The 24,670-nt window shown below is 44.2% G+C and overlaps 4 protein-coding genes across 4 annotated transcripts in view; 2 read left to right on the top strand and 2 right to left on the bottom strand.

The window, feature by feature from the left end:
* Nucleotides 1-10,405, bottom strand: part of LOC108571352 (host cell factor 2-like) — a 10,845-nt gene extending 440 nt beyond the window's left edge. The window contains exons 1-8 of the mRNA XM_017933369.1: nucleotides 10,245-10,405; nucleotides 7,075-7,235; nucleotides 4,576-4,733; nucleotides 1,862-2,018; nucleotides 1,487-1,783; nucleotides 1,099-1,406; nucleotides 597-946; nucleotides 1-516 (exon numbers count right to left, since the gene is read on the bottom strand). Of these exons, the coding sequence (XP_017788858.1) occupies nucleotides 1-516; nucleotides 597-946; nucleotides 1,099-1,406; nucleotides 1,487-1,783; nucleotides 1,862-2,018; nucleotides 4,576-4,733; nucleotides 7,075-7,228 (1,940 nt within the window). The 5' untranslated portion in view covers nucleotides 7,229-7,235; nucleotides 10,245-10,405. The remainder of the gene's footprint in view (nucleotides 517-596; nucleotides 947-1,098; nucleotides 1,407-1,486; nucleotides 1,784-1,861; nucleotides 2,019-4,575; nucleotides 4,734-7,074; nucleotides 7,236-10,244) is intronic.
* Nucleotides 10,406-12,386: 1,981 nt separating this feature from the next.
* On the top strand, nucleotides 12,387-13,957 carry LOC108571266. Its single transcript, XM_017933265.1, has 7 exons — nucleotides 12,387-12,605; nucleotides 12,648-12,799; nucleotides 12,865-12,960; nucleotides 13,032-13,254; nucleotides 13,320-13,505; nucleotides 13,573-13,727; nucleotides 13,795-13,957. The coding sequence occupies exons 1-7, from the start codon at nucleotides 12,387-12,389 to the stop codon at nucleotides 13,955-13,957; spliced, it is 1,194 nt and encodes a 397-aa protein (XP_017788754.1).
* A 3,894-nt stretch (nucleotides 13,958-17,851) lies between these two features.
* Nucleotides 17,852-21,801, bottom strand: LOC108571264 (protein tyrosine phosphatase domain-containing protein 1-like). Its single transcript, XM_017933264.1, has 9 exons — nucleotides 21,584-21,801; nucleotides 21,162-21,358; nucleotides 20,793-20,915; nucleotides 19,523-19,812; nucleotides 19,229-19,442; nucleotides 19,051-19,161; nucleotides 18,774-18,997; nucleotides 18,366-18,699; nucleotides 17,852-18,060 (listed from the first exon to the last, which is right to left on the bottom strand). The coding sequence occupies exons 1-9, from the start codon at nucleotides 21,799-21,801 to the stop codon at nucleotides 17,852-17,854; spliced, it is 1,920 nt and encodes a 639-aa protein (XP_017788753.1).
* Nucleotides 21,802-22,966: 1,165 nt separating this feature from the next.
* LOC108571292 (secretory carrier-associated membrane protein 5A) overlaps nucleotides 22,967-24,670 on the top strand; it is a 3,669-nt gene continuing 1,965 nt past the window's right edge. The window contains exons 1-6 of the mRNA XM_017933293.1: nucleotides 22,967-23,169; nucleotides 23,651-23,911; nucleotides 24,012-24,060; nucleotides 24,162-24,287; nucleotides 24,365-24,521; nucleotides 24,596-24,670. The exon at nucleotides 24,596-24,670 is cut by the window's right edge and continues 28 nt beyond it. Coding sequence (XP_017788782.1) covers nucleotides 23,113-23,169; nucleotides 23,651-23,911; nucleotides 24,012-24,060; nucleotides 24,162-24,287; nucleotides 24,365-24,521; nucleotides 24,596-24,670 — 725 coding nt within the window. The 5' untranslated portion in view covers nucleotides 22,967-23,112. The remainder of the gene's footprint in view (nucleotides 23,170-23,650; nucleotides 23,912-24,011; nucleotides 24,061-24,161; nucleotides 24,288-24,364; nucleotides 24,522-24,595) is intronic.

Raw genomic sequence — 24,670 nt, 5'->3', positions numbered from 1 at the left:
CCTAACGGTAAGGTTTTTGGCGGTGCACGAGGTACCCTTTTGATTTCTTGAAGTTCTAATAATTCTGCAAACGTTTGCGAGGCCGATCGTCCAGGTTCGTCCTCCAAAACACTGTCCGGTGGACTGTTCAACAACTTGGCGTATTTCCCATCCTGCGATTGCTGCTGATGATGGTGACTCTTGGTTTCGTCCAATCCAAGATAATTCGGATTACAGAAACCAAACTGACCCTCGCGTATCGTGGACGGAGTAACTATTGGACGATACTGCTTACACTTCCGTCCCGATGGCCAGTCGTCGTCGGCAAGAGGATCACCAGGACTCCTAGCTTCTATACTCGCATAATCTGACGTGGACTCTTCGCCCTCTTCCAAGTCAGCGAAACGAACGGACGCAGATGTCGGTATTTTGGAAGTGGTTGGTGTTTTTGGCGTCTGAAGCGCGGCCTCGTAAAGATGAGAACTATAACTCTCTCCGCGTGTTGGCTGGCAGGCTTGGTGCACAGCAGCGAAGTCTCTGGAAGCGTAGGAGTATCTATACACACTAGTTAGTACACGTGTCTATAATTAGACACGAAGATTCGAGGATGCACTTACCGTCTTTCCTCTTGAACTTCTATCAGTCTGGAGGTAGGTGGCTCTTTTCGCTCTTCGTTGTCGCTATTTTCGTCCGGATCGACGAAAACAAGCCTGGCTGCTTCCACAGGTGTGAGAACCGGAGTGGGTAGGGTCAGGGCACGGAAATTCGGTACGGAGATAGGATCTCTGGTCATCCCGGAACCAGTGGTTACGACATTGCAATTGTTCGCGTCCATGGTTTTAGACATTGCTTCCGGTGGCTTTTGTCTTCGACGCGCCAACGTATTGGCGCTTCGAGATTTCACCATTCCCGTGGACGGCTCGACCACTTCGTTGTCCACTTGCTGAAACGGATAATACGTGTTCGCCTGCGGGCAGGCTCAATTGTCACATGCGTTTCTTTGTGCAAATACGAAGCTTAAGATGCGTGTGCGTGTAATAGAAACAAAACGAAACAAACGAAAAGATACTGCATTTCTTCCGAATGAAAAAAAAAAAAAAAAGAGAAAGATGTATATACCTCTTGAGGACTTTCTTCGTTATCATCTTGACCGCTTAAAACGGAGTAGCTACACTTTGTTGGATGGCTCAACCGTGACAAGTTAATCTGGGACAACTTGGAAATTTCTTTGAGGAAACTCGGTTTAGCTGGTGCTTCGTTGGGCGATATTCTGTTGTTGCAGAGCCTCCTTTGATTCCTGGCCTTTAATTTCGGATTGTCGATATTGGTCCCTCGAATTAGTAATTCAGAAACTGCTAGGGCAACGCTTTCTGCTCTTGGCTGGGGTTTAGGACCTGGCACTGATAATTTCTCCCACGTTTCCGTACCTTTGAACAAATTTCACCGTAATTACAACCGTTTCAATCGTAATTACACCTGATGAGTCAGTAGAAGTTTCATCTTTTACCGAAATGAAACCTCCAGAGTTCGTTGGTAGCTAGACCGCTGCTCTCGCCGCCGAAAATTAGCATACAACTAGGAAGCCTGCAAGCTGCGTGACCGTGAAGTGGTCCTGGTCCTGGTTTATTTTTCAAGAGGCACCAAGAGGCAGTATTCACGTCCCACCTCCAACAATCGCTTCTCTCTTGAAGATCCGTCATACCTCCGTAAATGTACATTGCATCACCGTGCAAAACGGCAGAGTGTTTATGTCTCGCTGCTGGTCCGCTTTCACTGGACGAAAGAAGATGCCACGATTCCGTTTCTAAAATAGATACGTAGAAGTATCGGATTTTCCTGGCTGAACCTTTAAACGTTAGAACGAATACTCTTATAATTTTACCGAAGTGGAATGCCCATAATTCTGGAGAACTTCCACGTAAATCTTGGTAACCGCCGTAAATGAGCATTTGACCACGATGAACTAGAGCAGTGTGGCCTCTTCTACCCCTGGGAACTGCACAACCTCGCTGTGCCCGTACTTTCCTCCACGTGTTTGTCTAGAAGCAATAAAGTTTCGATCGATAGAAATTTGATATTCGTTACTCGATCGAGTTAAACGAGAATGGCCACGAGAGTTCTCTAATTCAGACTAGACCGGAGCTTTCTGAATGCCGCGTATGACTGGGGTTGTTCGTAACAAAAGGTGCAGAAGAGCTTCAATTTGCATCACCCCCTTATTTCCCTCTTTGAATGGACTCGAGTATTCTGTTCTCGGATCGTTCTTTTCGAAATTATTCGGAGAGAAATCGGAAAGCGATAGCGTGTGGAGTAAAAAGGGCAACGTAGAATATCACCTGCTCGTTAGATGCTATTTTTAATCGTTCACCTTGAAAAAATACCGGCAAAGAAAGATGTAGGGCAGGGATAACGCACGATTTATTTCACAAGGATGAGATATTCCTGTACTTGTTCTATATTTCATGGAAACAAAAGCAGTACTTGAAGATGACCAACTATCTCACGGGCCACAGGTACAGTTACTTGACGTGTAGTGGAAATGATAGTCAACGAGGCTAGCGGCGGCAGGAAGAAAGAAGAAAGTGCGTTGGCTTAGCCAAGGGTCCGCAATCGTACATGTAAAGCAGAGAAGATGGAAGGAAGGTATATAAGCTATATAGCAGGGGTGCTGAAAGTAATTATGTAAGTCGAAGTACGTGCCTAAAGTTGATAGGTCTGTACAGCCACTTGCGTCTACCCCGTATTACGACACGAGGGGGTTGCAAAAGGGTGGAGTACTAGCTAAATTCGCCATCGACGTTAAAATGCTGTAAAATTAGCGAGAAAACAGTTATCGTCAACGACACGGACGTTTTTACGACGAGGTTATACCTATGTATAACTGAATAAAAATATTCGCCAGGATAAAGTATCTCTTCCGTTTCTGATTTGCCATACACGAGAGAGAGAGAGAGAGAGAATTATAACGAAGGGAAGACGACCCCTCCGGCTTAACCAATCGAGTTTGCTTGGCGTGTTCGTAACGCGGATTTCAATAATGTCTAGTACATTGCGAAGAAAATGGTCCAGTGAGTAAAAACAAACGGGCCAGATCTAACTATGGCGACGCAGCAAAGTACATATTTGAATCACACGGAAATGTAAAAGAGGGAACAGGTTAGATCACGCCCAACCCTTTTGAAACTTTCTTCTTTCAAATCGTTCCTTTTTATCCTTTCCCCTTATCTTTTTCACAAATTTGCATATACCACCGGGATATATAGAGAAACTGTTGACACAAAACTGATATCGGAGTTGATTAATTTTTAATGGCAGGCAGGCAGGCAAGTTGAGGGCAGAAAAACCCTTGAAAGGATAAGAGCTATTCAATTTCGAGGGAACAAAATGGAACAAAGGGCTCTGTTGACACCAGCTGTTGCCAAAAATTACTCCAGTGAGATTGCTTTCGAAGGATCAACGAACGCTATACGTAGTAGCGAATACACTGCCGTTCCTAACCCTAAGTGTTAGGATTATTTTCAAGACCTTAAGAAGTGTTCCAATATCGATCGATGAAACTCGATAGCTAACTGTAGAGCTAATAGCGGTACATCCGTCCTGACAGTGACAAATGACGTATCTCCTGCAGTTAATCATCGCTGAGACGACAAGAAGTTACGTGAATAGTCACGCAATTATGCACGCGGTTCTTTACCAAGTAGGAGCAGAAGAAATACGGTGCCACGCCGGATGCGAGCTCACTAGGATAATTTAAGGGACAATGTCTTTTCGGAAAGTGGTTCGGTCCGTTTCGCGTCACCCCTCGTGTTTCTTGATAACGATCTCGTACAGCTCGGTGTCGCATCTTGCAAAGGAAACTCTTAATGATCTTACTCGTCCTGTTGGGGGACGCACAGGGAGAGTACAGGGGTGGCCGATGAAGGAGAAGAGAGAGACGAGAAAGAATCGCACCCTCGGGAAACCGCTAAATCAATAGGAACGTCATCGGGTACAAGCAGTTTTACACGAGATGGGTTCAGCAACCGGTGACACGCAACGGCGACGGACAAGAGCGCGGGAGAAGCACGTCAAACAATTGCGTTCTATTCTGGCAAGTGGCAAGGACTCCTTAGGGAAGATAATAAGCCAGGCCCTGCCTGATTCCAAATGGGCAAACGAGAAGATTGCTCCTCTATCCGGTTATACTGAAACTCTCTACATGTCCGCGGACGAATTTCAGTCTAAAACGAATCAGGACTAAAACGAAAAGCATCGAAGCAAGATATCGTCAATCAGAACCGACGTGGTCCACCGTCTGGTTTAGGGTGTCGAAACCCTCGGTGCGATGCCAGGAATGCGGTGGGGACAAACGCCTCGAGGCTACGTTTCAAACCTCTCCAAATCGAATCGCCTAAAATTTCAATGAAACTAAATCTTGCTAACGAATTCAAGGGGTTACGATTAGGAAAATGGTGTCCGAGGATTGCTTCTAGGAAGCTTGTATACGTAAATATTGCATTAATTAAAATGCATTCGGTAAGAATAGCGTTTAGCGAAGCACGTGTAGGCTTGTTTGAAAAGGGGTTGCAATCTGGTTCGCCTAGGGTGATACGTTACCTTGACATTGTAAACCCAAAGCGGCGTTTCCGTGCCCGCGGAAAAGCCAAGCTCTCCCCCGAAAACGTAAAGGCAATCCTTGTAAGCTACCGCGCTGTGTTCCTGAAGTGCTGGCGGCCTTTCTCCCCCAGGATGCAATTCCTCCCATTTGCTCTCGGCTGTAAAGAAAAATAAAAGAAAGGGTTAACGCGTTCGCTCGTTATTCCAAACGTTTTCATAATCCAGACTCTCTTTGCATCCTGTTGGATAAACAAGATTTACACGGTCTCGGTTTCTCTCTGCGCGTTTCACGCGAGGGGGGCAGCGACGACGACGACGACGACGACGACGACGACGACGACGACGTCGAAGCTGTGGTTGGAAAAAAATTCGACGAAAAATAAAAGAACAAACACTCTCGTCTTATACATACATATATGTATATCGCGTGTGTATGCGACTAGACGGCATGCTTAATTCAGTGGCCTGCTAACTATTTTTTCTAATGTATACCGTTGTAGCGCATTTTAATTGCCTGCTGCTATACTTGCTGCAACATGTAACATGTATGCGCATAGTTTGTCCCAGTTTTCACGAGGATAAAGAATATCGCGTCACTTAACAGCATAAACGGTGCCCTATTTTTTCGGGGAGCGGGTACTTTTTCGAGTATCGTTGCTGGAAAATTGTTGTATCGATGCAACCCTATGGAAAATTAACGGGAACAGGTATACGCGAGTAGGATCGTGATCTCAGGGGTATGTACCGAGAAATCTTTTTCACCGCGGTAAATCACACTTTCACCCGCCCCGACAATCTGCTACTCTGAAATAAATCCTCCAAGTGGTTAGGGCTTCGTAGAAACAGAAAGAAGGAGATAGAGAGAGTGAATGAAAGAGTAGGTTGGAGGGATTAAATCTAAGCAGTGCCAAGGACGTCGAGAAAAACGAAAATTGCGTCTCGTGTCAGAGCAACTGTAGAGAGTGAGGGAGGATCGAATAAATTTGAATTCATTTAAGGTTACATCGATGCTCTGCAGGGAACGTTAAAACTTGTCTCTTTATTGCATAGGCTTAACAAGATGGACGTTCTTTACCCTTCGGAAATTTTACGAAAAGAGAAGAGGGACGCTCCCCTGATCTGTTGAGAAAAATCGAGGTAAAGGAAATCAGCAGGGCATGAAGTTACATTGTGTCGTATGAATAAAAGAAGGGCGAGATTTTCTTGATCGATACCGGACAAAAAGCAATTCTACTTTTGTCTTTTGCCGCCGCATTTTTAAACGTAATATTTTTTTTTTGCTCGTCAAGTATCGCGGCGGAGTCACAGTTTCGTACTGAAACGTGCTCGAGAACAAAGCCTATGAAATTTACGTAAGAGCCATAATGTGCTGGCTGAAGTAGTTGCAAGCTCTCATAGACGAGCACTAGAGATGCTCGACATTGATTACGTACACGTGTCGTATCTAGCTGGCTACGAAGCAATGCATCCTTTTGTTTAAAAGTGCTGTTCACAGGCTAAAGCCGTGATAGCTTTGATGAAATAGATTTCTCCAGCAGCCCATGAAGAATTTATCAGTTTCTCCAACGAGGAATATCGTTTCCGATATAAAGTGTGAACTTTTAATATCGGGATAGAGAATCGTTTAACGAATAGAGTCTAAGCACCAGGAACCCCTTGAAATCCCGACTGGTTGAAAAGGAGGGTGGAACAAAACGTCGAAGGATGAAGTACACTCGTGGTTCTTGGAGTTATCACAATATTTTTGCAAGATCGAGTATCGACAATGCTAGGGGTTGGTTTCGGATAGTATTTGCCCCCAGGAGACACGAGCAACCCTTCTGATGCTGCTTTAATATTCACCCGAACAATCCCCCCTGATTAATAGCGGACGCGTATGCAGTTCTATCGTCGCGTTACGAGTAAAACGAGAATTTCCACGAAAATTGAAAATCCATTCGCGTGAATTCGCTGGCCGCGTTCCGATGTTGGTCAATCGAGCCCACGGGGAATACGTTCAGAGCGTTGCCAGTCAGGCTGATCGAAACTTGGCCAGGCTCAAAGTGGTCAGCTATTTAAAACGAATAATCCTGGATTTATCTCGTTCTTTTTTACCGCCACGTAACATTCTGCCTGAAATGGTTTAGTATGTAGGCACGCATATACCGCTGATTATCGCGAGAGGGTGCAATTAATTCGCGTACGTCTGAAACTGTGGATTTCGTTGATACACGTGGGCTTTAATAATGGCGTATTATTGATCAGACTGAACCCCGTTTAAATTCCGTCGCGCACCCTCGTTCGACGAGCAAGTTGATAGGAGGGTGCGTTGGTCAGAGATGTTGTTCGTGTGCCGTATTCAGGATACTCAGACATCGTGTATTAATTTCATTTTTATTTCAATTTTAAGAATTTCACTTTCCGTTTCGTTCTTGAAATTTCCACAACCCCAGCGGGACATCGCCTGTACGAACACTCCGCCGCGAGAGAAATTCAAAAGAACAGTAATTATCACTTTACCAAGACTGTATCGCCAGAGATCTTTGAGGGGAAGATTGCCGTTTCGTCCTCCGAGGAGATATACGTGCCCTGCGAGCAAAGTGGCACTGTGCTTGCTTCTGGAAGGTGGTGCGGGCCCATTTTCAGTGCCAGCCGCGGTAACCGAGCTCCACATTTTCTTCCTGCAACAGAGAGGACTGGAATTGTTTATTGGTTCTCGGGATCGAACGTTTCAGGCGGTCTAATTTGATCCGTGCTTAATCGAAGAGTATTAAAAGGAGGCAATCCAATAGATGTCGTATCTTATCTGCATCGCAACCATTTGCACTTTGAAAATTACGTGGATTATGTTTGTGCTCCCCCGTTTCTTGAACGCCCATCGCCCTGAGAAGTGGTAGGAAGAAAAATGGATTTGTCGAAAGCAGGGCGGTGCCTTGCGACGGCTGATGTCGGTAGGATGAAACGTGGGAGCGAATAAAATGATCTATACAGTTTTCCGATAACTTCTTTAAAGTTATCAGCTGCCGGCCACGTAGACGTACTTGAAATTCAATTACCGAAGCTTCGAAATCGAGTTTCGGGTAAACGAATGCACCCTCACGCACCCTCACGCACCCCAAACACGCGTACGCAAATACGGCTGCGAGGCAATACGTCGTTCGCCAGCAGACGCGCTGCTACAAATGGGATTTCCCGTTTTGTATAACGCTGGCAAAGAAACGCGGAGGAGGGAAATCTGTGAGAGTACGAGGGAAAATAGGGAGCATGCGTTCTCCCTGTGCTTCGCTTTGAAAATCGAAAATCGTGCAAAACGTTAAAGAAATTAAGGGCAGAGACGAGGCCCTTGTAGTGGGCGGTCTAATTCAAATGTATGGAAATCCGACGTGTCCCTTGCGAAACCGCGTTTAAATACACGTCGGAAAGTTCCTTAAAAAACAGCTACGCTTGGTTAGCTGACTGAACGTTTTCACACTTTGTCGAATCAATATTAGAAAGGTGTTTGAACCAGAAGGCGGTCAATGTTCCGTTAGTTCTCGTTGCTTTCGACGCTCATCCTTCTGGAAATATGTATTCAAAGGCCGAGACTTTTTAATCTCTTACATTGCATGCGCTGCATCTCGACAAAAGTGACAACAACAACCGGTATAATTTTCATCGCAGATACGGAGCTTTTGAAAGGAACGCGAGAGGAACGCCAGAGGAACGGTGCCCGCTCTTTCTTTTACACGTCCGGAATTTTCTAAAATTTGTAATAAGAGTGCGGAGATAAAAGTGCACGAGTATTACTCGTCGAAGCAAGGAGGGACTTGAAGAGTGGGGTCGAATTCGACGAAATTTCGTCTCTCTCCCCTTTCCTCGAGTATTGTTTTACCGCGGCAATATCCCTTCGACCGCTAACTCTTGAGCATTCCACCGCGAAGCGTTTTCTTCTCGTGTGCAACCCCCGGCAGACACCGGCGCGTTATCGACCGGTGGCGGGAATTTCCTTTTTTTTCCAGGTTCGATGTGCAGCAAAGATTCGACTAGATTTCGATCCCCCGGCTCCCTTTTCTCTCGAGAAACTGAAAGGAGGGAGGAATCGTATGGTTCCAATAGAGGGTGAGCGAAAAGCTTTCTCTCTCTCTGAGGGGATGCGTCGTCGCTACCGGCTTCCGAAAAGGGAGAGTAGTCAGACAATTTCCTCTATCGCGTCGACACTCGCACTTCTCTTGATTTCTGTATTACGCGGCTCGATGTTCCTTTCGTGGTTGTTTCGTCATTTGTCCAACGATATCTCCCTCGTGTTACGGAGTCGTGCTTACGCGACACTCTTTTTTTTTTCCGCCTGATCTTTGAAATGGACGTAATGCACGGGGGAGAATCGAGCGTACACGGGTGTCTGAACCACACGTCAACGAATCCCACGTCTACCGGGAGAACGGGGAAAATACGACAAGCGATGTAATATCCCGTGCACAGATTTTAAAAAGCAGACTCGCGCTCCCCCGTCGTTCGAGCGGCTCGTGGAAACGGTTAGGTAGGATTAAAGAAAGGCCACTGGTGTTTTCCAGCGATTTCGTTCTATCGATCCTCTACCTTTTCCGAATACTATTTCCAAAGTCCTTTTTTTCTCGTGAAATGTTTCCTTCGGAGAATCAAGACTGGCTCTCGTTACAGCGCATTTTTTCTTCTTTCCGTTCAGCGAACTAAAAGTCATCCAAGGCATGGAACGTTGCACACCCCCGGTGCGGCGCGACGCGGCGCGACGCGGCGGAAACAAGGAAAATTCGAATGAAATCCGAGTGAAATCGTTCTTATTAGCATTTTTAAGGAGAAGTGGGTATGCACCGCGTTCCTTGTCAAAACGTCCCTACCGGTTGACGCGTGCTTTCAATGACATCCACTAGAAACCCTCCAGCGTGTCACTAGTGTCACTTGCGGTGGGATCTCTGTAACCGCACTACGTTCTCGTGCAGCTACGTGTCACGTAAATCTCGTAAACGAGATCCACAAGACGTTCTTCGAATCAGGACCGATGATTTTACGCGTTACACGTGAAAAATCCACCACCAAGTGTAAAAATGCGCCAACATATACGTATAACGTGGAATGAAACCTTAAAAGCAAATCACAGATAGAACGCGATGCGAAGTGATAATCCTTGTTTCCGAATGCTCGCGGTATCGGTGCCCCTGAGTAGAGCATTACGCCGAGTTAGGTTTCTATAAATGAAATTAATGCGGAATGCGAATTAGTTCGAACGGTGCAAAAAGTTTAGCTGTTTAAAGTTACTTATAGGGTGAACGACCCTTAAACATTCTAAACGCATGAAAATTCTTCCTCTACGAAGAACATAGAGTAGCACACTTGGTTATTATTACGCGAAGAACATTGATTTTCAGAAAGGTTAAGGACACCGTGAACTGCAACCACCACGTGACTTTAACCTAACCGACCTGACGATTTATAAATATCTGCAAATTTTCCCTTGAACATTTACGCTGGACCTTTTGGACCCCACGCTCTATTGGAAAAGCCAGGCGAAAGTTGCAGTACGGATGGAAGGGAAGGATCGTTAAGTTTTCGGCTGCTTCGACCCACGTTCGAATCTCGAAGAACCCCGCCGAAAAAGGTTAAAGGAAGTGGCGAATTAATTAGAGGGGTAGCGGTAACGCAAGATGCCCGAGGTTAACGCAATTTAACAGGCTTACCTCTCTCTACTCGGTAAACCCTCTATCCCGTTAGCTTTGGCGAATGCAACTTGTGACCCACATGCAAACGACGATTAAACGCGGCTAAGCTTGCCTTTACTGTGACAACAACGACGCCGGATGCTCTTCCACGATTAACCTTTCATTCTAATTGCCAGATCTTCGATTCTGCGAGATGACGTGGCTTGTCACGAAGAAGTTGAGCTTCAACCTGTTGTTCTTTTCGCTGAGAGTGTAACACGACGAACGGACCGAGTCAATTGTTCGCGGTACTTGAGTTTACACGGAGCACACTGGTGGTGAGAAGCTAGGTACATCCTTAAACTGCTTGACCGCGACGTGTCGACTGTACATCCATCGGGCGATATCTGGCAGGGTGCATCGGGAAAGTGGTGGTGAAACCTCATTGGTCGCCATTCAAAGTTGGTTATGTCACTTTGAGAATCTGCACGCGTCTTTTACCTTGCCGCGACATCGAGTAGTTACTAAGCGGTTCGCGACGAATGTCTCGTTCATTTAGAGTCACTGCGACGATCGACGATGAATTCACGGGGCAGCGGAGTACAAGATGTGTCACGAGGACGGCACTCTTCCGTACTGCGTCCGGGTCGAGCACCTACCTCGTCGAGTCGTCATCGAGGACTCGACGCAGGCGCCCGAACGAAAGCCACCCCCTTTTACCCGCGGCCTCGACCGACGCCGCCATCCCCTCAGAGTTGGCCAGGGGGTGAACATCCGAGAGTCGAACGCTCCTACAGTGACAACGATACCTCAGGACCACCGTCCTCGAGCCAACTTTTCTACAAATCTTCCCTCCTAGTGTGTGCATCGGCTGCCGAGCGGAGGAGTAGAGGGGGATAAACGATGAAATTTCATTCACCGTGTCCAGCGTTCCAGCGTTCCAGCGTTCCAGCGTTCCAGCGAACGCTGAAATTCGCTCGGCTGGAAAGAACACGATTCTCGATGAAATGCACGTGGAATTGTTGTGAGAATGTTCCGCACTGTACTGCTACGGAATCGTGTCTGACGATGAGTAAATTTCGACGGCGGCGTAACGTCGCTCAGGTTGCACATGCGCCAGCGTCTGTCCCCATGGAAACGGGATGCGAGCTACCGCGTGTGAATGCGTATTGATTACTCCACTCTTGCTCCATTCCGCGATCTCTTGCTCCTCGTCGTATCTTCTCTTATCACCCCGCCACCCGCCCTCCACCATCTCCTCTCTGTTTTCTCTTCCCCACTCCGTTAGCTCCGTAATGTCTCCGCGCGCCAGATCGCAAATTTATCGATCCTTCTTCGATCGGTCCTCCTTCCTTTTCAACCGACAACGTATGCAGCTGTTACATATAGTTTCGCGTGAAACAAGCGCGACCGTAAATATCCAGCCGGAACAAATTATTCTATCGCAACACCGCTTTTTAAAAGGATGCACTTTGCTTTTACGCGGAGAAGAATATTTCCACGATGGAAAGAGGGAAGACGCATCCGTGACACGCTTCCTGATCTCCTTGGCAGAAAAAGAAAGCGATACATAATATTATAGCCGAAGGTTAATTAAAGCGGTCGACGACAAAAACGTACCTAAGTATTTCGCCTGAAATATCGTTTACGTCTGAAAAGACGTGTTCATCTTGCGGCGAACGTTCTTTTTCGTAACGAGGATAATTTGAATTATATCGAGTTGCGGAGAATTGGGAAATTTCACGTAAAACTGTGGTAACCCAGGGGCCCGTTAATTGAACTCTCGGCGTGACGGTAAGAATGTCGTTGGCTCACTCGTGACACTTTTATTTTCACCGGCGTGCTCCTGCGCATCTTTTGGACACGCTCCGCGATTCACAGGGACGCAACTAACCGTGGAAATTTTTCCTCCCGAATACTACCGTTCTGTTGCAACGTTCAACCTTTCGCAACGTATCTTTCGGACGAATCTAATCGAAGTGTGCGAATTTCAAGAACGAAAGAATCGTTGGACGTATCCTCTGGCGAGTACGTTAACTGATTGAAGGAAGAATGGAAAGAAAGCTGGTAGGTAGCAGGCCTGAAGGGCAGATACGCGACAATATCCGATGCGTGACCACTGTACCAAGTATAAAAAGGTGAAACTCGTGGAAAGAGTCACTTTTCTTTCTCTCGTCGAAAATGTCGCGACGATTCGTTTGCATTCTCCTAACGATCAGCCTTGTTTGCCGTGCACTTGCCGACCGTAATGAATTCGCGAGTATCGTACGCACGAGAAATTCTCTGAAAGCAGCTCGTCCGAAGAGCAACGACAGCCTGGAGGAAAGTTTGGATAAGCAACCGCGAACAACGAGTCATCGGCTGGAATCGGACTTGAGAGATAAGTCGAATATGAACAGAGCGTATTAACAAAGATATTTCACAGTTTCGAAACGTTCGTAGTATCAGGAGAAATTGAAACTTGCAAGTTCCAGTTGCTGTGGACCCAGATACGATTCGAACTCGTCCACGCGACCTGATGCCCGTTACAACAGGATCCCTGTGGACAGCAATCGATACTCGGTGAAATTTGGCGATCGTTTACCCGTCGATAGGTAGATAATCTGTTTGCGATGGAGAAACCTAAGAGAATATGTACAGTGGAAATATGAAAACACAGATACGGATGGCAAACGCAAGGACAACCGGCAGGTTCGAGCGGAAGCACTGGAAGGCCAGGGGCCGGATTCTACGATGGGAGTCACGCGGGAGAGAGGTAACTATGTAACTGGTTTACCATTCTACAATCGCAATTCTGCCTGTTAATTGAAATTTTCTCAACGTCAGATTTGGTTCTCGACCGAGTTACACTACCGATAGTCCACGCAAACCAAACGGTTATGGGAACACCGGTTACGGAGGATACGGTTTCAACCGACCGAGTAATTACGGAGGGTCAATTGGTTACGGAATTTCAGGTTCTTTCGACAACGGTGAAGAATTTGGACCTGGAGAGCCGAATTATCCGGAAGAGAATGCTCCCTCGCGTCCGAATATTCAAACGCAAAAGGTAATTAGTTCAATTGGAACGTCAAGTTTTTAACCTTTCCTCACTTTTCCTATCGTATGTGTCAGGCTGTAGCTTTAAAGGCACTAGCTGGTGTGGCTTTAATTGGAGCAGCAGCTGCTCTCGCAACGAATCCCGTGCTTCTACCAATTGGTGTTGTATCAGGCAGGAAGAAACGATCCAGTATGTCTAACAAAGATAGAGATGCGTATATGGACTATATTTTAACCTTCTTGAAAAATAACATCACAAAGGTGGTAACCTTGTTGTCGCCTGTCGTGTATTATGTTCGTGAAATGTATTTCTATGGTTGTTACACAGAATTACAACGTGGAGGATGAAAGGAAAATGTCTTTTTCTCCAGCGTGCATCGCTAGGCTTACATGTGAGATCGAGAAAGATTACTGGTTCAATCTGAGGAAGGGGATCAATTTCTCTAAGGAGAAACCAGCACTGGAACGTCGCCTTGTCGATCGGTATATCGTTTCTCCTTATTGTTCAGACTTTGAAAAGTGTTATATGTTGTGATATTACCCGTTACAGGATTTCCAATAATATTCCCAATGAAGAATTTGCGAACACGCGTATTAGAAAATTAATAAAAGCGGCAACGACTGTTGCTGCAAGCGGGAAAAGTTGCAACGTGTTTACGTGTACACTTGTGAAAGCTACGGAGACTGAACGACCCGTCATTTTCAAATTTTAGAATTCGATAAGAAAAGTACTGTAATTTAATATTCGTTTAAAGATAACAACAATAAAGATGCTGTTGTAACGCAAACTACTACGTCTATTTTTTTATTGTAAGGAAGTAAAAGGTAGAGAGAAATATAATAAGACGGAACGAGACATGTAGAGAAAACGAATGGAAAATGTTGGAGAAATAAAAATACAATAACTTACCGACGGAGCGCCTCCGAATGGAACTGAATTATGCACGTTCTCTCCGGTGGTGTACACGCTAGTAGTGGGGAGCCATTCATGCGCGCAATAGTACTCGATCAGACGAGGTACAGGATAGACAAGACATGTTATGGGTCTTGGTGTTACACGAACTGAAATACCGATATTGTAAAACAGTCCTGATTTTATAACGCATGCTACCATTACGAATGGGGATTTTTTTCAAGATTTTACAATCGTTTCGAACACTCTGCGTGGTTGATAACTGTCGTCTGCTTCCGTGCCGACTATGGTTATTCAAGAGACAAAACCGCTTTTACGCAACAAGATTTCCATTTACAAACTTCCTACATTTCTTGTATTATATTTCTCTTAAACATGAACGATGGAAAAGGAAAGAATTCAAAGGATAGAAAAAGATAGATGATTAAAAATAAAAGCATCTTCTTTGCATATGATACTTTAACTCTTGGAAACCCCAATTTAAACGGACGTAGGGGCGAGGTGTTAGGAGCAGTTAGACAGAGAAAGAAAATCTTCTTCGCATAATTAACCCAAGGATAGCGATAAAGCGTGTCCGTTTTCGGGATACCGACGAACGCCTTTTCTTAACGTTTGCTTTAGGAGTAGCGACCGAGGGTTAGTTAGTAAAAGCGGTCAAAGGGTGAAGAGCAAATTGTAAAGCAAGCGTGAAGAGAGAGAAGATTTTGTATATTATATATAGTGTTAAATAGTTTCAAGAGATTTTGTTAAAATATATTTTATTTATTGTATATTACCACTCGTGTGGTAAAATAGACTTCCCACGTGGGTAGATAAAGAAGAACGCGACCGTATCAATCCGCGAGATTAACGCGGACCTCGATCTTTTAATAGGAACACAGAATATAAACAGAGGTATTAGACAAGGAAGGCACTACTGTGCGAGAAGGATAGAGAGAGAGAACGCTTCCTATTGGCCAGCGGGCCGCCAAACTCCTCAACGCTCGAGCTACACCAAGTCGGCCAGGGATAAATCGTTAATAACTCATTAATTAGTATTACTTTGTGAACTTTTAATATTGAAGAATGAAGTGTGGACCTTCAGAAACATTCACATATAATTTTTAAGACCGTAGGTCCTTTCTATAATTAGTTATTAATTATTGTTATTAGTATTGTCAGGAACGATCCGACAGTACCTTACGGTTTTTCATTAATATCATTGTTCAGAATTAATTGCCGGTAAAATTATTATATGCATCTGAAAGGGAGCTCCTTTGGCTACATTCTCCTGCAATTTTTATTAACATATCCCTTGTGGTTCGAGAGTTATTTACTGTTCTTTGGGTGAGTATCGCACCTGTCGCATTCAAGCTTAACATATTTTCGTTATTTCAATAGATACGCGTGACAAACTATGCACTTTTAAACACGAGGAATGTATAATGGACTTTTATTTACATTCTCCAATAATTTTTGTAGCCGTATGGAGTGTGGTTTATTAGATATTAGCAATTGTTTATAACAGTTGACTATACTCGAGTACGATGTATAGGGAACACTCTCGTATAATATTTAGTAACTAGTAAACTAAACGGAATATGTTAACAAAACTTATATGGGAATGTAGCTAAAGAAGTTGCCTTTCAAACGCATATAGTTAGTTGTATGAGAATTTAGGAGAGAGCTGTGAAATTATTGAAAAATCGTAAAGACGCTCGACGGTATGCGGTATCGTTCCCGACATCCCGTACTAAATAATTAATAAATAATTATCGAAAGGACCTAGAGCTTTAAAACTTGCACGTGAAAGTTGCTGAAGGTCCACACTTCATTCTTCAATTCCAAAAGTTCACAAAATCGTAGTAATTATTGAGTTATTAATGATTTTTCCCTGGCCGACTTGACGTAGAGCAAGGGACTGTCTTACTCTGCCCGACATTAATATTAATAACTAATTATTGAAAGGTCCCAGAGCCTTGAAAATTATACGGGAAAGTTTCTGAAGGTTCACTCTTCATTCTTCAATATTAAAAGTTCACGAAATCGTCCTAATTGTCGAGTTATTAATGATTTTCCATCGACCGGCTTGACGATGCGTAAGCGACTGCCGTATCGGTCTCGGTGTTAATATTAATAACTAATTATCGAAAGGTTCTAGGGCCTTGAAACGTATACGTGAAAGTTTCTGAAGGTTCACGCTTCATTCTTCAATATTAAAAGTTCACGAAATCGTCCTAATTGTCGAGTTATTAATGATTTTCCATCGACCGGCTTGACGATGCGTAAGCGACTGCCGTATCGGTCTCGGTGTTAATATTAATAACTAATTATCGAAAGGTTCTAGGGCCTTGAAACGTATACGGGAAAGTTTCTGAAGGTTCACGCTTCATTCTTCAATATTAAAAGTTCACGAAATCGTCCTAATTGTCGAGTTATTAATGATTTTCCATCGACCGGCTTGACGATGCGTAAACGACTGCCGTATCGGTCTCGGTGTTAATATTAATAACTAATTATCGAAAGGTCCCAGAGCCTTGAAACTTATACGGGAAAGTTTCTGAAGGTTCACGCTTCATTCTTCAATATTAAAAGTTCACGAAATCGCCCTAATTGTCGAGTTATTAATGATTTTCCATCGACCGGCTTCACGATGCGTACGCGACTGCGGTATCGGTCCCGATATTAATGAATATTAAAAGTTCACGAAATCGTCCTAATTGTCGAGTTATTAATGATTTTCCATCGACCGGCTTGACGATGCGTAAGCGACTGCCGTATCGGTCTCGGTGTTAATATTAATAACTAATTATCGAAAGGTTCTAGGGCCTTGAAACGTATACGGGAAAGTTTCTGAAGGTTCACGCTTCATTCTTCAATATTAAAAGTTCACGAAATCGTCCTAATTGTCGAGTTATTAATGATTTTCCATCGACCGGCTTGACGATGCGTAAGCGACTGCCGTATCGGTCTCGGTGTTAATATTAATAACTAATTATCGAAAGGTCCTAGAGCCTTGAAACTTATACGTGAAAGTTGCTGAATGTCCACACTTCATTCTTCAATTCTAAAAGTTCATAAAATCATCCTAATTGTCGAGTTATTAACGATTTTTCACCGGACCACGTGGCCGATGCCCCGAGAGGCGGAGCATGGCGGCCCGCTAGCCAATGGGAAGCGTTCTCTCTCTCTGTCCTTGTCGCACACTAGTGCTTTCCTTGTCTGATACCTCTGTTCATATCCTGTGTTCCTATTAAGAAATCGTAGTTCCCGTCACCTAACGCGAGATGGCGTCAGTCTTGGCCGCCATTTTTCTTCTGTCCTTGTCTAATGCATTATTTTATTGCTATTCTCATCTATCGCTGTTCGTTTCCCCATCGTTTCTTGTTAAATAACGGTTTAGATGGTAGTTGATGATTATTGCAAGTCTTAAATAATATTATCGTACGCTTTAACTTGATAAAACAGCACAGAATGTTAATTTTCTAGCGTAAGTTCTAGCGGAAATTCTAGCGTAAAGTAGGAAAATTATAGAAAATTCTAGAAAAAAGTAGATTAAGCGTTAGGTCTATTCTGCACCTCGTCTCTCTGTTATTACTACTAAAATATTCTTCTTTATTCGAATACACATTACATGATTATCTCTACCAGAATATACATAGATACGTATTCACCAGGAACATTGTAAAAATACTACCAAACAAAGTCCTCCATCTCATCCCTCGTTCGGTGTGTCCTTCCCTCCTCGTCTCTCCTCCGTTCTGTCCACACGTTTCAATTGGCTGGACAGTAAATCCCATTTCGAGGACCACGACGGTTTCTCCGCTTCCTGCGTATTCACCTCCTCGATCAAATTCATCAGCCTGATAAAGAATTCATTCAACTTCGCCGCCGTTCCTCGTCGTAGCTTGGGGAAATTCTTATCTGTAGCAGAGCAATCGAATTAGCGGTACATAGATATAACTTGGGACACATTGACCAGAATTATCGATAGTAGAATATAATATAAATAGGACGGTGTGACATGGCACATAAATCAATATTTCTGGGGATCAGTTGCGTTGTACACCAGCCCCGCAGGCAGACTGTCAATCATGCGCGGAGAGACAATGCTCGTGCCTTCATGAAATATGGAAGCAACCAATTTCAGTGGTCTCTGTACACTCCGCAAACGATATAGAATTGATAAAGTCGAGGTAGGGCAAAGCAGTCTTCTCTGTCGTACTTACTCGAAGGATAGAAGCTGTTCTTGATCCAGATACTCTGCTGCGTGAGAGTGGACATAAATCTGTTGGTTATCAAGCTCTGGCTCTCAGCGGTCATCGGTCTCAAACGACTGATAAATCGTAGCAGATACTCCAGCAGATATCTGTTCCACGTGGGTAACTTTTCCAGGCATCTATCTGGCTTCGAGCTCCAAACGACGATGTAACTTAAACTGTCCACGTCTAACAGAGGATGTTTCAACGTCTCTAGCCATTCGAACAACAATCCTGACAAGATGTCTAGATCTGTTTCCATCTGGAGTCTTTGCCAGGCTGAAGATCGATGGTTCAGGTCCATCTGAGCATTTAGGAAACAACTATTCGATAACCGAGACATTCTTAAATAAAAACTAAAACTGTACCCTTCTGCACCTGATACTCCTGAAGACGTTTCTTCGTTTTGTCGGGGAAATTAGCGTTGTCTCTGATCAGAGCTCTGATTGCTTCCTCGGTGCTGACTGTATCGAAGGCTGCATTTTCTGCGGCAACCTTTAAATCGATGTGAGATTGTATCTCCTTGTAACAGTCGTTGTCTGTCAAGTCTTGGCCATGAATCCCATCGCCCAGAACGTCGTCCACGCAATTGTCGTCTAGACCTAGGTGAAAGTATCGGTTTTTATTGAATTTACCGCTGCGGTGATTGCCGCACCTGGAAACGTCGAGTCGCACGACGGAGTGTCCGGAGATGTGCAGAACACATCGTCTGAAGTGTCGGTTGAAGAAGCTTGGCTGCCAGTTGCGCAAGCTTTAGACGTGGAACCTGCGTTATCAGAAACAATCACCACTAACGAACACCAGTGGCGGAAGAACGGCCTTCGATTTCTTACCGGAACATTCGTAGGAATCGGCGAGAGAATCAGAATCAGCCCACGAGTAACAGTGTCTGATATTTCCTTTTCCGTCTCTCAGCTTCTCCAGCACGTGAGACATGAATTTCTGCGTGAAAGACGTAGAGGAGACCGCGTATCTGATCTCGCAGGGTGAATTGTCCTCCTGACAGTCGCACAGTTGGAGAATTCGTTCGCAAATCGTGAATACGACCTGGGAGGCGGATTATTCGTGGATAATTGGTTAAGAAATGTGAAATTTCGAATGTTCGATTGTGGTTAAGGTGGAGGAACCTTTGGAATGTGTTTGAATGTACGTTGCTCGTATCCGTGAAGAACGTTGTGTTGCTTCTTCAAGTGTGACTGGAAGCTGCAAGGTTTGCGCTCGCCTATTGCACTGTTCAGAGGGAAAACGATCATCTGAGGAAGTACGAAGTGCTCGAATTCCTGGATGCAGAGTATCTGACCACGGGTCTGTATCGCCGACGGTCGCTTCATGCGAACGAATCGTATCGCGTCGTTCGCTCTTACACGAAGGCTGTAAATAAGGTAGCACGCGATCAGAACGCCTGTTCTTCCGAGCCCTGGAAAAAGGTATCTGTGTTTTAAGCTTGTCCAGAGCGTTCGTCTGATTCAGTGGCAGATGTTTCATCAAATATTTCACTCTCTCCTTACCGTTACTATTCAAATGTCCTGCAATCGATAATATAAAAATTTCAGTTGAAACCACTCTCCCTTGAAATGTTAATACCGAATATCAGCGCCTGTAATATTAATCACAGACCGCGAGTGAAATATTTATGTTTGAACAGTCTCAGTCTTATCGATCGGGTGCCTAATTCGAGAAATAAATTGCTCGTGTTCGTGCTCGAACGCACGAATCGGAAGCGGAACTCGTAATCGTTGTAATAACACGCGACAGTAAGGATGTTTCGTTGGTGTTTCACGGCCGGTTAACGCATGCATATATGCAACGTCTGTAATTAAGTTAGACACGCGTGGAATCTCAATTGAAATCGCCGGCTTACACGAAGGATTCCACAAATCGTTCTCCGCTCGTAAAAAGGAAAAGATAAAGCTTTTTTCCATAATACGCCTCTCGATGGTACGATTGTTTCTACAAGGTGAAGTGTTACGCCCTAATTCCTTATCACCCTTTATCTAGTTTTCGTGCACAGAAATTCGGTTAAGGAATTGAAGCCGCTGGAACGTTTATGGTTCGGAGACACGCGCATCCCCAATTAGGGAACTTCCTTCCTATCGGCTATACGCCGATACTCGGGTAAACATTTCGAATATTTCGTTTCAGCACACGAGACGTATCATTTTTCTGACCATCGAAACAGTTCAAGGGGGATGGTATGCATAATGAATGCAAAAATTCAGATGCACCGGGGTGGACGCGGCGTGTTGCAGCACGCAATGCACCAAAACATGTTTCACACGCGCCTTAGATCGATACATTTAGAGGTTACAAATAGCTGATAAGAGGGAACGAGTTTGAACGAAGAGGATCGCGATTAAATCGCGCGGAGAAAGAGAAATTTGGTGGAAATCGATTTACCAGCGTGACAATGGATCGCCACTCTTCCTTCTTGCACCGCAAACGCCACAACCTTGACCATGTCCAGAAGTTTGCTCATGGTCGCGTCCCCGTAATCCTTCAGCGCGAAATTGTAATAGTAAACTGGAACAGATACGCGGAGTCGCGAATTTTCAGACCTCGAGGCTGGAATTTAGGGCAAGCTGGAAATGGTTTGGAAACTTTTCTTTCTCAACTCTGTGCCGAAGCTGATTTCTGCTGCTTCTATTATTTCATAAAAGTTCATTCTCTTCTAATTGCTACTAATTAGGATTGTACATAAGCGATCATTTCTCTTAAGTTCCTATCGGGAAGTTTTCCAAGGTGTTCTGTCCATGTTTTAATACCTACTGCCATGTTTCATGAAGACGTTAGGGTCGTAAGTGAAGCCGCTTTCTTCGAGGGGGCCACCGCAGCTCGCATGCTCCCCCGGCGTTTGTAGGTTTATTATGGTTCTTATACTCCACCCTTGAAACTGTGCAATTATGTCCTTTTTTATGATCTGCGCGGTGTTCGGTCGTGCCATCGCGAGAACGTCGTCTGTCACCCTGAGGAATTTATCAACTTACGTCTTACTTACATCTTCGTTAAAATTCCTCGATTTCGCAACAGAAAAAGAATCAACAGAAATTCACCGCATATTCGGTAGAATTTGGTGGAAAATCAATGACTCGTATATTCATTCACGACATATGTATCAGATCACGTGACGAAAGAAAGAAAGATATTATCGAGTCGGTCTGCTTTTCATAAACTTCTATCGCAGATCTTACCAATGCGAAAAGATGTTCTGTATTGCCATGTGCACAGGCGGCCAGGCTTTTGGGTTTTCATATTTGCACCTAGAACCGCCGCAAAAGATCGCGCACTGTATCGCCTGCGGCGTGAATTTCCGCAAATTCTCCGAGAACTTATTGTAACCAGCCTGGACCTCGCACAGATCCACTTGGCCCGCTTGAAAACCCGCCGGTACCAGTGAACTTACATCCATTCTAGAATTTTCAACAATTGCTTTAGTTCTACAGCTTCCTGCTGTAATTACAAAAAATTCTATATACCAATATAAACGATTAAAGAATTGACTTACATGTTTAAAAATAGTCACGTCCCTTCCGCCCATCTCATTGCCGTGCCAATTTTGAATTTTCTCGAAAATCCCTCTGTACTCTGAAAATCCCAACGTCAGACACGTTCGTTAACTCGAGTAAAATCTTTCTCCGCCGATTTTCTTCTTTGCGCAAGAAAGCACGACAGAGCGTAACAACCAATGCAAAAAAGCACTTTACGTACAGGGGTGAGCGCATAGCGACTGGTAGTTCCGCTACCGTAACGCTACCTTATCTATCGCTCTATCACACTGATTGCGCCTGCGTTGCTTCTAACGCCAACAAAACCCACCCCTGCTGTATATACTTACTTCAGTACTTCACTGTTCGCTACAGTATCCCTTCGAACAGCTGAAGAACAGCTTACACGAATTTTCGGAGCTCGGATTTTATGGCAGGAGAGTAGTTTAACGAGAATTCTTGGAAAATCGGAGAATTGAAATTTTTGTGGCACGGTAGAAAAATTTCGTGAAACTGGGGACTATAAGAGTTGACTCTCGAAATTCTCACTTTCCAAGTACTTTCATACATCATTTATCTGTTTGAATAAGAACAACGCAATCGGAGTAAAATCATTTTGGAGTAAAGAGTCCCCTACTTCTGAAAATGAATACAATACCCAACCAAGTTATCTAAAAATCCATCAATCCTTCGTTGCTCCTCTCTGTAAAATACAATTCTACATTGTACATAAACGCGCTATGGTATTTAAACGCGCAGGTCCTTTACCGCGTATCATTTTCCGCTCTACCGAGTAACAATCCATTACATACTCAACGTTCTAATTTCACGCAGCAACATTTACATTTCTCGATTCAACAACGATAATAACTACACCTGCGATAGAAAAGAAATTCTCGAAACGTGCAAAGAGAATGTGAGTAAAACTCACGTCTGGGGAATTCTCGGAATCCCGTGGCGCCAATACGGCTTCCCTTCGCTCCTTTGCGAACCGGATTTAAAGTTAGGCAGCCGTTTCTGAATGGAGCCTAACCGGTTGGGGTAGACGTGGCAGCAGTTCGCTGTGCGTCGTTTCATGTGAAACGTCTAGGCTGCCGGCGATACCGTAGGTAACCGCAGCGCAATGGATCATCGGTTATAGACAGGTTTAGATAAGATTATTTCGAGTGTGTTCAAGTCGTATTAATTTTCAACGGTACGTTGGAACGCGTTGATTCGATAAAGCGGCGGCTAAGATGTCCGGCTTCGACGAGAATCCCTTCGCGAAACCGAGTATCGACGATCCCTTCTCGGTGAGTATTTTAATAGCGGTTCTCAGGCGACGAGCGAGCGTATTATCTCGTTCAGTATTGCATGTAAAACTGTCAAACGATGGTAAACGTGTCTAACCGAGCGGTGAGATTTTTTCGCCACGACCACTGGCAAAGTTTCCTCAGGCGAACGCGCGATATCAATTATTCAACATTTATAAACCTCTCGTTAAACATTTTTCGATCGACGTTCAGAAAAGTATCCTCTGATTGTCGCCTCGAAATTTATACGCTAAACGGACATCTATTCGATAAAGGGAATTCTCTGAATTGCTGTTCACTCTATATATGGTCATCTTCTATAAATACACGTTCTTTTTGCATTAACATATGAGACAGTTTTTATTTATTCTCTCTCTCTCTCTCTCTCTCTCTCTCTCTCTCTCTCTCTCGTATGTGTAATTGTTGCATAAAACGGGTAGGAAATATTCAATGATTTTTTTTCTTCCCTTGATCAATCCAGGATCCTGCAATAAGGAGTGTTGTGTCTGAATCGATCAACAGAGACCTGGAGAATTACAATCCGTTCGCAGAGCAAAGTACCCAAGGAACTCAACAAGTCAGAGGTGCGTCAAATCCTCCAATCTATGGAGGGATCGGAGCAACACAGCAACCAGCAACATTGCGGCCCTCGAATCAGGAACCTCCAGCTACCAATTATGCACGTACACCACAGCAAACAGTGAATGCAACACTTGGAAGCACAATGCCACTCACATCAGATGTAAATGTACATGAAATTTCATGTCTCATAACTGTACTGCCATGAAACCTAATCTTCTGCTATGTTCTGTTTGAAACAAAAAAAAATCGCTACATTTTAGCAAAGACCAGAGCCAGAACGGAAAGCGAGGGCAGAGGAGGATATTAGAAGTGAGTCCGTTCGTGAGTAGAATTAATCAACGTTAGATATATTTCATAGAATAGCTTTTCGATCGTCGTATATCGATCGAAAATTTCTTGTACCATTGTAGCAAAAAGGAACTGGCCACCGTTACCTGACAAATGCTGCTTCCAACCCTGCTTCCACCAAGATATCGACGTGGAAATTCATACAGACTTTCAGAAGGTAGTCAGGCAATTGTACCATCTCTGGATGTGTAAGTTTAATATTACACTAAGATCTATTTTAACGAAAGAAACGTTCGCGAAAGAAGTAATCATTTACCAATTACAGTTCACGGCTGTGTTTTAATTCTGAACGTTATCGGTGGATTCGTCCTGATCCTGTGTAACGGAAGCTTCTCAACATTCGGTCTCGGAATACTGTATCTTATACTCTTCACTCCGTTCTCGTTTTTATGCTGGTTCCGGCCAGCTTACAAAGCTTTCAAGTACGTATTTTATCGGTGCATCGATGTTTTCGCTGTTAAACGATATTATTAAACGATTAACGTGTGTATTTTAGGACCGACAGCTCGTTCAATTTCATGGTATTCTTCTTCGTGTTTTTCTTTCAATTGATCGTGACAGCGATCCAGGC

The sequence above is a fragment of the Habropoda laboriosa genome, unplaced genomic scaffold (genome assembly GCF_001263275.1).
Source record: "Habropoda laboriosa isolate 0110345459 unplaced genomic scaffold, ASM126327v1 scaffold57, whole genome shotgun sequence".
In the NCBI taxonomy this organism is placed as follows: domain Eukaryota; kingdom Metazoa; phylum Arthropoda; class Insecta; order Hymenoptera; family Apidae; genus Habropoda; species Habropoda laboriosa.
Note: the sequence above shows the minus strand (reverse complement) of the source record. Positions and strands in the feature narration are given on the sequence as shown.